A 14,865-nucleotide genomic window follows, 5' to 3' on the forward strand; every position below is an offset into this window, starting at 1 on the left:
TAGGGTTTAGATCAATGTTTTGAAAATCGAACTGGACCGGTCGGTTCGACCGATCTAACCGTGAATCGAAAGTAATTACAGTCCGGTTTGTCTCCTAAAACCGCTTCTCTAAAAATAGGAAGAGAACTGTCGAACCGGCCAGTTCCGGCTGGTTGAACCGGACAGCGAACCGACCGGTTTAAAAGAAACGGCGTCGTGTTTGCCTAATTTGCTTACTTTCACTCTTGGTTCTGAAGCTCCGTTTCTTTGTCCCTTTCTCTCTCCCTTTCTTTCATTCACAGAAACTCAGCCAAAAAACCCTAGCACTGTAAGCCTACACCACCGCCGCCGCAAGGAGTGGCATACTGCCGCCTTCCGTCCGTCTATCTAGCTTCCCTCGTGCTCCAAGTCTTCAACCCCCGTTCGCTGTCACCGATCGCAGCTGCTTCCTCGAGCTCGGCGTCCGTCGTCTTTGTCTGCTCAGCCGCGCTTCCGCCGCCGTTGGTTGCCGTTAACGTTCGCGTCTTCGTTCAGCCGTTGTCATCGTTCAGCCGTTGTCTTCGTTCGCGTTCTTCCCCGTTCAAGTTTGCTCGGGGTTCACCGTTCGCGTTCACTCGCCTTCACCGTTCGGGTTCGCGTTCGTCTGGAAGCCACGTTGCCCTGCTTCAAACTCTGCGACCAACCCGCGCGCTCCACCTAGCCGTCGAACTGCTCTCTTTTGTCGCCGCCGTGAGTTCCCTAAACCCACCACCAGACAATACACTCACACAACACCAATACTCTGCTTCAAACTCTGCAACTTCTTATTTCTATTACAATAAGTAACTATTTGATTTGGCAGTGGTTTGGATTTTTTTTCATAGACTGAATTAAAGTATACAATAGTTATGTTCTCTTCTCTATCACATTGATACTAAGCTTTGAATTCTCTTATTTAGTTTCAAGTTTACCGCACTCAACATGTTTGATGAAATGCTTTAACCATATTTCGGGTTGGTTTTATCATTTCTAGCTTTTAGAAACTTAGTAAGTTGATTGCATGTGAAATTAGAATTATTGGATCTTAGTAATAGGAAATTTTAGCTACACAAATAGCATCTTTGTAGAAAACATACTAGCACGATGATTCCACTTGCATTAGTGTTCTTCTGGTAAATTTTAACTGTTAGTGTGAACTTGTTTATTTGCTAATTGTTCTTGTGTTGTTGTTCTGTTGTTCTTCTGTTATTTTTATTTTATTTTTTTTGTTGTGATTTTCTGTTCTTGAACTTGTTAAGTTGATAATTTGCTAAATTGTTGGGCTGCTGTTGTTTTAATTTGCTAAATTGTTAGGTTTCTGTGATTTAATTTGTTGGATTTTCTATTTAGGTCTTGTTCTTGTTTATTTGCTAAATTGTTGTTGTGTATTTATTGTTGTCTTTGAGATTCTTGCTGGATACTGGTGATCATTGATTTATTATATGCTTCATGTTTTCATTGTTTTCTTCTTCTGAAGGAAAAAAAAAAATCTGTTTTCATTGTTTTGTTGATTGTTTGTTTTGTTTCAGAAATTAATTTTTTGTGATCAATGCTCAAACTCTAAATGCTGTTCTGTTGGTTTTGCAGTGTTTGTTTTGTTTCAGAAATCAATTTTTTGTTATCAATGCTCGAACTCTGAATGTTGTTCTTCTGTTTTTGTTTTGTTTCATAAATCAATATTTTGTGAGCAATGCTCAAACTCTGAATGTTGTTCTGCTGTTTTTGTTGTTTCAGAAATCAATTTTTTGTGATTAATGCTCATACTCTAAATGTTCTGTTTTGTTTTAAGGCTGTGTTTAGAAGAGGTGATTGATTTCTGAGTGTTGTTTTGTTTTTGTTTTAAAGCTGTGTGTTGTGTTCAATTTTCATTTTGTAGGAAATTCTTTGAGGTATATAAGAATTAAGAAGGAAGACTATTTTAACGGTATTATTCTGTTGATTCTGGTATGCTACAAGCTTGAACATAGAATTGAAGAGAGAAACCCTTTATTATTTTATCATTGGCCTATTTTTGGCATTGCATATCATTGTAGTTTGTTTATTCATAGAAGTAGTTGTTTATGATCCCCTTTTGAAGTAAAAAAATGCAGTAGAAGAGTGTTTAGAACCAGTTGCTTTATTCATTGAATTTTTATAGAATCAGGTGTTTATTATAAAACGGTTTTTTCAGTTGAACCGGTTAAACCAATGAACTACTGAACCAGTAACTAGAGCGGTTCGATGACCGGTCCGGTTTTCTGATTAGATTAAAAGTAAAATAAAAACAAAAACAAAAACTAAAACCCTAAATCCCGAGGATTCCTGTTCTGTGAATCTCCAGTTCTCCACATCTCCTCCATCCTCCTCCAGCGACACCAACCCGCCATTCCGCTCTTCTCCAGCCCCAGCCGTCACCATTCTTCCGGGCCCCTGAGCTTGAAGGCTTGATTCAACCTCCAGTCCCTTGAGCTCTGCCGTTGCCGTCGCCTTCACGTGGTGCTCGCCAGCCGTCACCTCCTCTAGCGGTGCATTCCAGTTCCGGCCGTCGCCTCTCTTCTGTTCTGCTGCTCCTCTCTGTTCTCCGCCGCTCTCCCCTTGCCTCCCACTCTGCTTCGCTGCCTCTCCTGTTCTCGCTTTAAGTATGCCTTTTTTTTTAATTATAAATTTACTTCTTTTGTATAAATTTATATTTCTGTGGTTTTGTGTGTGTGTGTGTGTGTGTGTGTTTCCTAAAATTGTAGTCTGATTCTGTTAACCAAAGGTGAGCTTGAGCTGACATAACCGTGTGCAACCGTAATAGCTAAGCTGAAGTTCGTTGTAAGAGTCAATAGATATTCGTGGAATCGGTGATAAAATGGGTTTAGGGTTGAGAAACTTCACTGAGAGAAACAATAATGGACAACCTGTCCTGGACACTGAGAATGGGGAGGAACTCATGCACATGCAGCGTGGTGTGGACCTTGTGCTTGCCAACCTCCCTCCCATCTCCTCCGGCACACTCTATATTACTACCAAGTAACTAAATCACTTGTTATTTTCCATAGCTCTTTCCTTCCTTTTACAGTTACATACTCAATTTTACTAAACATCACAATCTGGTGACTCTGTTTGTTGCGGGCAAGTGATATGGCTCAGCGATGTAGACAACACCAAGGGATACGCTGTTGATTTCTTGTCTATTTCCCTCCATGCCGTCTCAAGAGACCCAGATGCCTACCCCCATCCTTGTTTATACACCCAGGTATCACCTATCATTTCTTAATTAATGTGTTATAGTTTAGTCGTTTTGTTATTTTCAAATCTCTGACTAGTAGGGCGCTTCCTGAAGATTGACATTAATGCCGAAGAGGATGGTTCCGAAAACTCCGACTCTGAATCCAGTGACATACAGGATTTATCCAGGATCACAGAGATGAGGCTTATTCCCTCTGATCCTACTCAATGTATGTTGCCAATTTACACTTTGGTACTTTTCTTGTTGATAGATTATTAGTTTGTTACTCCGGGGTTTGCTTATATGTATATTTTTGCAGTGGATACTTTGTTTCAAGTATTCTGTGAGTGTGCAGAGCTTAATCCAGAACCAAATGATGGTTAGCGCTAACCTCCCATACTGTTATTAACACTGTGTTTTTACTTTTTACTCCTTTCTGAGTTGTTTGTGCTGATATTGTTCTTTTAGAGGAAGGAGAAGAGCATGATTGGGTTTTCAGTGCTGATCAGATGGAAGGGGAAGAGGAAGGTATATGCGGGGCTTCGCTTTTTACCTTGTTTGTTAAAATTTGGAAAGGTTTGATCCCGTAGATTGTTCTAGTTGTTACCTTGCTAAAGATCTTCATTTTCCCCCAGAGGAAGAAGGTTATATCTCTCATAATCCAGCGAACTCTCTTGGTCAGTCAAATGGACATCATGATCTAGCGCGTACAGTACTCGAGGTTGGTTGCTCTTCCTCATAGTTCCCTATCCACTTTTGTTTGTGCAGTCTCACATTCTGACATATAATCCTGCAACTTCTCTTGTGATTAAGTTTCTGCAAATTCAGTTATGGATACTTCAAAGTTGTCTATCACTATTTTATGTCTAACCTTCAAAGTTTCTGTAAATTCAGTTATGATACTTTAGGTTATTTGTTAATTGTGCTTTCTCTTTTATTTTGGTGGTTGTTTTTATTTTTCCTTTTATATGGTGTTATGCTTGAGTCTTGATCTACTGAGTCTCTTGAATCAATTTTAAAATTTGCAGATTAATTGTTCCTCTCTTGATATGGAATAATTATCATTTGCTTTCTGTTTTAACACATTCAAACTAGAACTTCATTCTTTTCTTGCCTAAAATCCTTTAGAGTGTTGTTTGGATAGAGTATTTTAAAATTTTTGAAGAATTTAAAATATTGTGTAACTAAATTGATGTAATTCTGAAATGTCTTGTTTGTGCAACAACAAAAGATGATATATATGTATCAAGTTTGAGAACAAATTTGTTGTCAATCAAGTTTTAAAGGAAGAGATAATGGACGAATTTGAGAATTCCCTTTCTTATGGGGTCTTTTAATTTCTTTATTTAAACTAAAAAAAATTACTCTATAAGATACTTTTGTAAGTTGTAAAATTCTTTCTATTAATATCCAAACAGCATTTCCAATGAAAGGATTTAAAAGCCTCTTAGAAAATACATTTTGTCCTCCAAATGCTTTATTCGAAGACACTCTTAGTTCAGCACTGTGGGTTATTGAATGGTCTGTGATATAGGGAGAGGCCAGGTCAGGAGGGAAGATGTCAGATGTGTTTAAATTGTTTAAATGCTTGTTGCTATTGCAAACATCATGAACCTTGTTTTATTTCGTTTCCTTACTTTTTTAAGTATCTAGAACAAATCAGGTTACTATATACTTTTTGGATCAAGTACCATTTTCTGAATTCTGATTAAAGGAGAACCTTAGGCATGACCTGAATATTAATGTAAAATACATTGCATTTTATGATAATCTATTAAATATTAAGGAGTTTGGCAAAATCTTTTTGTTTTTTTCTCCTCTGCTTTGTTTTCTTGGTAGGCTTGAGAGACTGAGCTAGATATGGATGCGAAAAAGTTGTTGGCAGTTGTTATAAGAACAAGATAGCCACACATTTCATTTGCTCTTTATTCTACTTGTTTTAGGGGCTGACTATTTATTGTGTAGTGTCTTCACTGCATCTAGTGTATGAAAGTTTTCCAACTGATTTTACTTCCCATTCTCTAAAGAATTTTTTACTAATAACTGGCTTGTGCTTCGGAGGGGTAGACGACCTATCTTTGTTGCAAAAATTTTGATAAGTACAATTTTCTGATATTTAAATGATGAATGCTATTTTATGGAATTTCATTCTATTGACACTTTCAAGTTCATGGTAACCTAATTTCTAAATTCAAATATTGGAATATAGATTTTTGTTATTATTTTGAAAATTTGAAGCAAAAATGATTACACTAAGACAATTTATTAACTGGTTGAGGGCATATTTTTATTCTATTTTGTGTATTGATGTGGATAAACACAATGCTGGTTTGTAATGTGTTTCTCTGTACCGGAATCCTTATCTATTCTCATGACTTGTGAAGCTTTAATGCTTCATATTGATGATTTTGTATTTGCTTATCTCCGAAGTAACTGGTAGAGGGGCCGGGGAGGAAAGACTAGTGGTTATGGCGAATTGTCGATCTGTTATATAAGAAACCCATGTTCAGTACCAGATTTTAGATTTGTTTCGAAATTATCCCTTATTTATATTAAGTTTGATTGATTGCAGCTTCATATTAACGATCAGCGTTTTGAGGATGCAGAAGAGATGGAGCATGATGAGGATGGCACCCATAATTGAGTGGCTGTGTTTAGCCGAACATAGCATATGAACTGTTGGTTATGTTATGTAAATTAGTATGAAAATCTGATTAGGGGGTTATATACTGTTGATAATTGATGGACAATTATGCGCGACTATTGAATTTTGTTTCATGTTTAGACTGATGAAAGTGCTTTGAAAGTGTTAGCAGGTAACAATATTAAGCCCCCCTAGTTTTATTCTAAACCACCAAGAATAGGTGAGTCGAGAGTAGATTTGTGCTAAGTCGTGGCTGATGATTGGTTTAATTTAAATAATTTCCTTAAGGCTTTAAAGTTTAAATTTATAGATTTACGCCAGTATTTTGTCCATAATAATATTCGAAATTATAAGTTTTATAAAATAAATTGTATGTTAATATTTAATATTTACTATGAAATAAAATTTTTTAATAATATTTAATGTTTTTATAATAAATATTAAATATTTTATCAAATTAGAAGGGGATCAAGACCAAAAATTTATCGAAACTCTTACAAACACGGAACTTTTAAAATTTATTTAAAAAAAAAATTAAAATTCAATCTTAATAAAAACTCATTTTTAATAGGTTTTATATTGGATTTGTTTGATAATTTATCGAATATAGGCATCAAAATAAATATTTTGTAAGAAATGAAAGGAACTTGATAATTTTATTATGGGTTTATGTATCTTGTACCCTTAAGACATATGTTAAAATTTATAAATTAAGGAAGTTTTTATTGAAAATATAAAAAGTTTTAGTTTTCAATGTATTTGTTTCGTATTCATTAAATGAAAACATTTAAATTTTTTCACTAATAATAAGTTTATTATGTGCTCTTAGGACACATGTGACATATATTAGCTAAACCTTTTTATTATTATTGAGCACAATCTCACAAACATGATTTTAAAAGTGTTTGCTTGAAACAACAAATCAAAGATATAATTGAAGAAATAATAAATATTAGAAATAAGAACAAAATGCAAAAAAAAAAAAAAAAAAAAAAGTTGGAGAACAGATGAACTAATTGAGGAACAAATTTAAAGAAATTGCAAGACAAAATGAAAATAAAGTGCATAAAGAATAAAATGACTCCCAACACTCACATTCACCTACATTTCATTGCTCATTTCGTCAGAATGACTAGAAACATTCAGATATCTAGTGTGTTTTTGTGAGTTGTGAAATGAAAGTCCCTTCTCAAACTTTGGCTTTTTCTATTTATAGGAATTTGTTCTTACCTTTAATCTTTTTCTTCGATGTTAGGTAGATTTTTCCATGTTCTGCTTTAGATTAAGTTCCAAGGTTTTAATCCCTGTTCTATTTAAGCTTGAAGATTAACCAAAAGACCCACGTCTTGGTGCGATTATTTTTTTAGAGGTTTATTTTTGCCACCCACATTCTTGACGGTTACTGACTTGGATCCGATTAAATATTTGAGTACGATTTAATTGTGATCCTTTGCCTTTTACTTTCAACGGGATTTGTTTCACTTATCTTTTCAAGAATTTGTTTGAGTTTTTCATCTACAGACGAAAGAGAGAGACCCAATCCAGATCATAATGAAAGATTTTCGTGTTTTCCTTCAAAAAGGTAAAAATTAAGACGAAAAAAATTGACTTGGGATTTGTTCGACTCGATAAAAACCTAATCTAATAATCCTAAATAATATAATATAGAACAATATAATAGAAATCATAGAATTCATTTTAGAATACTTAATCCCTCCCTTTTCAATTTTTTTTCCAAATTTCAAATTATCAAAATTATATATATAGATTTCTATTATATTAATAGGGAATTTAAAGCAATCCCTATGGTACCCTTCTCAAATTCCACTAACTCTCCCGCTATTACTTCATCAAGACCAGAAATACAAGCAATACCGTCACCTACTTGAAGTACAGTACCAGTATTTACAATATTTACCTCAGTATTATATTGTTCAATATGTTCACGGATAATTTTACTAATTTCATCTGCACGAATAGTTACCATGAGTATTTCTTAATTTAATTCTAGAAGAGAAAAATGATGCCTGTACTCTAAATTTACTAAAGAAGAAAGACTAATGGGTTATTTTATATCTTTCATTTTCCCAAACACTGTATGTTGCTTTTTTTACTTTCACTCTTGCCAAAATACCTTTCACGACCACTACCTTAGTGTTACTTGTCACTTCATACTAAGCTACGATTTACATCTCACAAGCTCACTTGGGAGGTCTCAAAATTCTCTTTCGACTCTTGTCGATATACTAGATCAAAATATAGCATGATATGAACCCAAAGCTTCTTTATTTCGACTCTTTCTCCTTTCGACCTTTACGCTTAGCATACCGCATTTGCGTCGAAAGTGACATTATTCCATCCCTTTGTTCAAGAATCATTTTTTATGTGAAAATTAGTAAAGCTAATTTTAGAAAATAAAGAAATAAATAATAACTAAATAAAATGAAAGGTAATAAACAATCTTAGTTTATAACCTTAGAATTTTAATGGTTGAAAAAGAGAAGAATTATATCCTCTAATTGACGGATGGTTCATATTGAAGAGACTCACCTATAAATTGAGTTTTTATTTAATTCATTTCAATCAATTCATTCAGATAGAATAACATAATATTTCTTTGAGTAGTTTTCTCCTATATATAGAGAGAGAAGTGTGTTATCCTTTTGTCAAGAGAGAGTGTTATTGTAATCTCCTTGTGATAGAGAGAAGTTGTAATTCTCAAAGAAAGTTATTCAATTGTTTCCATATTTTATACAAATTTTTAATTTTTCATCTCTATATTTTGCTGTCTCATTTGTCTGGTACTTAAGAGTGGTATCAGAGCCAAAGGTTACTGATTAATATTTTTTTTCCGCTGCGAGTTACCATCTAAAATAAAATGGCAGCAAAGTATGAAATTTCAAAATTCAGTGGGAGTAATTTTTCCATATGGAAATTGAAGATAAAAGTCATTATGAGAAAAGACAATTGCGTGACAGCAATTGAAGGTAGACCCACTGGAATTACAGATGAAAAATGGAAGGAGATGGACAACAATGCTATTGAAAACTTACACTTGGCACTAGCTGACTCAGTTTTATCAAGTGTATCAGAGAAAAAGACAGCAAAGGAAATTTAGGATGCTCTCACCAAATTATATGAAGTCAAGTCACTTCACAATAAGATATTCTTGAAGAGAAGACTTTATACTCTTCAAATGAGTGAGTCCACATCGGCAACAGATCACATCAACAATCTAAATACGCTATTTTCCCAACTCTCATCGTTGGAATGTACCAAAGCGGAAAACGAACGTGCAGAGCTCTTACTTCAAAGTCTACCAGATTCATATGATCAGCTTATCATTAACTTAACTAATAATGTTTTGAATGATTATCTTTCTTTTGATACATGGCTGCTGCGGTTCTTGAAGAAGAATCTAGGCGCAAGAATAAGGAAGATAGATTAGAGAACTCAAAACAAGTAGAGGCATTGTTGATGACAAGAGGGAGATCAATGGAGCGTGGTTCCAGTGGGAGTCAAAGTAGACCAAAGTCACAAAGTAAGAAGCAGGTCAAATGCTACAATTGTGGTTGGAGAGGACACTCCAAGAAAGATTGTTGGAATAAGAAGAGTATAGAGAAGGTTCCAGAAGGATCAAGTTCTCAAGGATGTGTTGCGAGAACCTCTGATGATGGAGAAATCCTGTATGGCGAAGCAACAATTGGTTCTAAAGGCAGTAAACAGCTCACTGATGTTTGGATTTTTGATTCAGGAGCAACATGGCACATGACTCCTCATCGTGATTGGTTTTGTACATATGAACCTGTCTTGGAAGGATTGGTGTTTATGGGAAACGATCATGCCTTAGAAATTGTTGGAATGGGTACTGTCAAAATAAAAATTGTTTGATGGTTCTATTCGTTTACTTCAAGGGGTAAGACACGTGAAAGGCTTGAAGAAGAATTTGTTGTTGATTGGGCAATTGGATGAACTTGGTTGTAAGACCCATATTGAAGGTGGGATCTTAAAAGTTGTTAAAGGAGCTCTTGTAGTAATAAAAGAAGAAAAGATGGCAGCAAATCTATACATGCTTGTGGGAGATACTTTACAAGAGGCAGGAGCATCAGTTGCTTCATCAAGCCAAGAAAAAATAACGATAATATGGCATTGCAAACTGGGCCACATGTCAGAACGAGGCTTGAAGATTCTTGTAGAGCGTAATCTCATTCCCGGACTCAAATTGGTAAACTTACCGTTTTGTAAGCACTGCGTTACAAGCAAGCAACATAGATTGAAGTTTGGTGGGTCAACTGCTCAGAGCAAACACATATTGGAATTGATTCATTCTGATGTGTGGGAATCACCGGAGATGTCCCTAGGAGGAGCAAAATATCTTGTATCATTTATTGATGATTACTCTAGGAGGCTACGGGTGTATGCGATCAAGAAGAAGTCAGACGTGTTTGCGATGTTCAAAGAGTTCAAAGCAAAGTAAGAACTTGAATCTGGAAAGAAGATCAAGTGTTTAAGGATAGATAATGGAGGAGAATATGTCGATGGTGACTTTCTAACATTTTGCAAGCAAGCAGGTATTCAATGGCAATTCACAGTTGCATATACGCCTCAGCAAAATGGTGTAGTAGAGCGAATGAATAGGACTTTCCTAGAAAGAGCACGAGCTATGTTGCAAACTACAGGTTTAGCCAAGTCTTTTTGGGCAGAAGCTGTTAAAACCGCCTGTTATGTGATAAGTTGGTCACCATCAACTGCAATTGGGTTGAAAACACCAATGGAGATGTGGCAAGGTAAGCCACCTAATTATTCTTCTTTACATATATTTGGTTGTCCTGTGTACGTGATGTACAATTTCCAGGAAAGAACAAAGTTGGACCCAAAGTCTAGAAAATGTATATTCTTGGGTTATGCTGATGGAGTTAAGGGGTATCTCCTGTAGGATCTCACTGCCTGCAAGGTAGTTGTCAGTAGAGATGTGATATTTGTAGAAGATGAATTGCAAAAAGAACAAGAAAATGACAGCATTGTTAAAGAGATAACCATTGTTCAAATAGATGAAAAATGCAGAGAAGGTAATCTTTCTGAAGCAGAACCATAGCACGAAGAACAAGAAGCAGAGGCCAATGACATAGAAGTTCGTCGATCCACTTGACAAAGAAGAACACCATCATGGCACTCAAATTATGTTTGACAAACCATGATGCATATTGTCTTTTGACAGAAGATGGAAAGCCAATAAATTTTATGGAGGCTATTTGCAATCCAGACGCTTCTATGCGGATGACGGCAATGCAAGAAGAAATTGAGGCATTACATAGAAATCATACTTGGAAACTTGTTGAACTTCCAGCAGGTCGGAAAGCCATTGGTAACAAATGGGTTTATAAGATCAAACGAGATAGTAATGATCAGGTTGAACGATATCGTGCAAGATTAGTTGTCAAGGGATATACTCAGAAAGAAGGTGTTGACTTCAATGAAATATATTCTCCAGTGGTGAGACTAACTACTATTAGAGTAGTTTTTGTCTATGTGTGTTGTATTTGATTTACATCTAGCGCAATTAGATGTAAAGACTGCTTTTCTTCATGGAGAACTTGAAGAAGAGATATATATGCTCTAACCAGAAGGTTTTGAAGAACAAGGAAAAGAAAACTTGGTTTGCAGGTTAACTAAATCTCTGTATAGTCTAAAGCAGGTGCCAAGGTGTTGGTACAAGAGATTTGATTCTTTCATTATTAGCTTTGGATACAACAGACTTAGTTCAGATCATTCTATCTATTACAAGAGGTCTGGTGATAATGATTTCATCATTCTGCTGTTGTCTGTGGATGACATGTTGGTGGTAGGTCCCAACAAAGATCAAATCTAAGAATTGAAGACACAGTTGACTAGGGAGTTTGATATGAAAGACTTGGGATCAGCAAACAAGATTTTAGGGATGCAAATTCACTGAGACAAAAAAGATAGGAAGATTTGGCTATCGCAAAAGAATTATTTGAAGAAGATCTTGCAACGCTTCAACATGCAAGAATGTAAGCCAATTTCAGCCCCACTTCTTATAAATTTTAAATTATCCTCAAGTATGTGCCCTAGTAGTAAAGCAGAGAGGATGGGAATGTCTCGAGTGCCGTATGCATCAGCAGTGGGAAGCCTTATGTATGCCATGATCTGTAGAAGGCCAGATATTGCTCAAGCAGTTGCGGTGGTAAGTCGATTTATGGCAGATCTAGGTAAAGAGCATTGGAATGTTATTAAGAGGATCTTGAGATACATCAAAGGGACCTCGAATGTTGCATCATGTTTTGGAGGATCGGAATTCATTGTCAATGGATATGTCAATAACTCAGACTTTGCAGGTGATTTTGATAAACGAAAATCTACTACAAGCTATGTGTTTATACTTGCAGGAGGAGCTGTGAGCTGGCTATCTAATATACAGACTGTTGTAGCTTTATCTACTACAGAAGCTGAATATATGGCAGCTACACAAGCATGCAAGAAAGCTATTTGGATCCAAAGGTTGATAGAAGAGCTCGGGCACAAACAACAGAAGATTTCTATGTATTGTGACAGTCAGAGTGCCTTGCACAGTGCAAAGAATCCTGCCTTTCATTCAAGAACAAAACACATTGGAGTACAATATCACTTTGTTTGGAAGTAGTAGAAGAAGGAAGGTGTTGATATGCAGAAGATTCACACTAAAGATAACCTAGCAGATGCCATGACAAAACTAATCAACACAGAAAAGTTTGAATGGTGTAGATCCTCATACGGCCTATGAAATACATGAGCAACATAAATTTTGAAAATTTATCAAAATTAGCTTTAAGTGGGAGATTGTGAAAATTAGTAAAGCTAATTTTAGAAAATAAATAAATAAATAATAACTAAATAAAATGAAAGGTAATAAACAATCTTAGTTTATAACCTTAGAATTTTAATGGTTGAAAAAGAGAAGAATTATATACCTTTAATTGACGGATGATTCATATTGAAGAAATTTACATATAAATTGAGTTTTTCTTTAATTCATTTCAATCAAGTCATTCAGATAGAATAACATAATATTTCTTTGAGTAATTTTCTCCTATATATAGAGAGAAGTGTGTTCTCCTTTTGTCAAGAGAGAGTGTTATTGTAATCTCCTTGTGATAGAGAGAAGTTGTAATTCTCAAAGAAAGTTATTCAATTGTTTCCATATTTTATACAAATTTCTAATTTTTCATCTCTATATATTTTGCTGTGTCATTTGTCTGGTAGCTAAGACTTTATCCAAGTTGAGTATCATGATTTAATTGATTCAATTCACACCAACACTTGAAAAATAACAGATACAATATATACAACAATCGATATCTCAAGAAAAAGAATAAGGTGTTTATTATAGTGCCTAAAAATTAATACCTAATAGCTAAAAATTGTTAAATAATTAATATTTAATTTAAAAATATAAAAATTAATAAATTTTAAATATTTAAAATATATTATAAAAAATAAATTAGACATAAATTACACCCTAAATAAAAAACACTATAGATAAAATTTGGTAAAAAAACAATAGAATTTTAGTTCCATCACCTTTATTGATCTTCGTAGCTTAAGTTTATTATAAAATAGAAGAGAACTTACATCTTATATTTTGTATTTTGTTTCTTTTCTTTATTTATTTATGTTTTACCTAATGTTCTTAAAATAATTAGTTGATCAATAAAAAAAGAAATTGAGTCGGTGGATAAGGCAAATATATTATACATTCAATGAACTTTTCTGCTTGAATCCTCTTTGAGTGTTAACATATTGTTTTTTTGAAGATTGAATTTGTATGCTCATGATTAGTTCATGGCTGAACCTACCTTTATGCATTCTTAATACAAGTCCCCAAATGCACTGTATTCTTCACAATCAGAATCAGCGTTCACGTGCCTTGTGATAATTACTGAAATATCAGCAACATACACAAGTTGCCCTCTGCCTACTACTTATGATCGTCAATCCAATTATTTAATTTCAATTATTAAGCCTTATTTTTCATTTATTAATGATTATTTTATTAAAAAACAATGATTATCGATATCAAAGTGGGTCAAATGATAGATAAGTTCGTCCCCTACCTTAAGCCTTGAATTCAAGTTCTATGAAAGTGAGATAACATTTGCTAGAATTTACTAAAAGCCAGAAATAATATTATTCTATAAGCCAGAAAATAGTCTAAATTATTTCTCAAGATAAGGTACTACTGTCAAATGTCAATAAGATAATATCGTTATTTTTCGAAAAAAAGAAAAATTCCCGACAATATTCTAAATCATTTTTTGACGAAAGAAATTTCGCAGTGATAAAAAAAAATAGGCTAATTTTTTTAGAAATAAAAAAAATTGTATATAGTATCATGATTAATTAGTGTAATTTTTTATATGGATTTTATTATTATTTTTTTAAAATAACAAATCAAACTTTTAGATTTAAGAAATCGAAAAATCAGATTTCCATAGTAAACAAATAAAAAGATTCTATTTGTGGTGAGATTTTTTTTTGGGTTTTTAAGATTGGAGAGTCCAATTAATATGTTTAAAATTCTTTTTAACACTAATACAAACCTAACCCTCAAATTTATATTGTTTTTAAAAAATTAAAAACCACAAATCTAAGGTCTTTAGATTTGTGGTATCCACAAAAAAAAAAAAAAACTATAAATCTGACCTTTAAATTTATGATATTCATACATAAAAAACTATTAAATTTTTACATTATTAAGAAACACCACTAAAATTCCAACACTAAAATAAAAAGCGAAAGAATATTGTTATTTCTCGAAAAAAAAAAAAAAACTCTCAACTGTATTCTGTGAGTTGTTTCTCTACAAAAGAGAATCTTGGCAAGCAATTAAATGAATAAACTACTATTTTTATTTAAGAAAGATAATACTTACTGAACTACATATAAAAGATTTAAATTTAACTTATACTCATAAAAAATAAAATTTATTTGACAAAAGTAGTCAAATATTAAATTTGCATTAACTCTACTAAAA

At 33.8% G+C, this 14,865-nt stretch overlaps 1 protein-coding gene across 16 annotated transcripts; it reads left to right on the forward strand.

The window, feature by feature from the left end:
* The first annotated feature begins 210 nt into the window (after positions 1–210).
* Positions 211–6,130, forward strand: LOC112720632 (chloride conductance regulatory protein ICln). 16 transcript variants are annotated; one of them, XM_072206688.1, is made up of 10 exons: positions 214–708; positions 1,874–1,921; positions 2,318–2,615; positions 2,738–2,991; positions 3,099–3,217; positions 3,305–3,419; positions 3,510–3,569; positions 3,659–3,718; positions 3,826–3,911; positions 5,763–6,130. In XM_072206688.1, the coding sequence occupies exons 4-10, from the start codon at positions 2,871–2,873 to the stop codon at positions 5,832–5,834; spliced, it is 633 nt and encodes a 210-aa protein (XP_072062789.1). In that variant the 5' UTR covers positions 214–708; positions 1,874–1,921; positions 2,318–2,615; positions 2,738–2,870; the 3' UTR covers positions 5,835–6,130. The 16 variants fall into 16 exon arrangements, with proteins under 16 accessions (XP_025627428.1, XP_025627427.1, XP_025627429.1 ...); XM_072206690.1 differs by having other exon boundaries at positions 233–708; positions 1,874–1,941; XM_025771639.3 differs by having other exon boundaries at positions 249–708; positions 3,094–3,217.
* Positions 6,131–14,865: the final 8,735 nt, after the last annotated feature.

This window comes from Arachis hypogaea, chromosome 11 (genome assembly GCF_003086295.3).
Source record: "Arachis hypogaea cultivar Tifrunner chromosome 11, arahy.Tifrunner.gnm2.J5K5, whole genome shotgun sequence".
Lineage (NCBI taxonomy): Eukaryota > Viridiplantae > Streptophyta > Magnoliopsida > Fabales > Fabaceae > Arachis > Arachis hypogaea.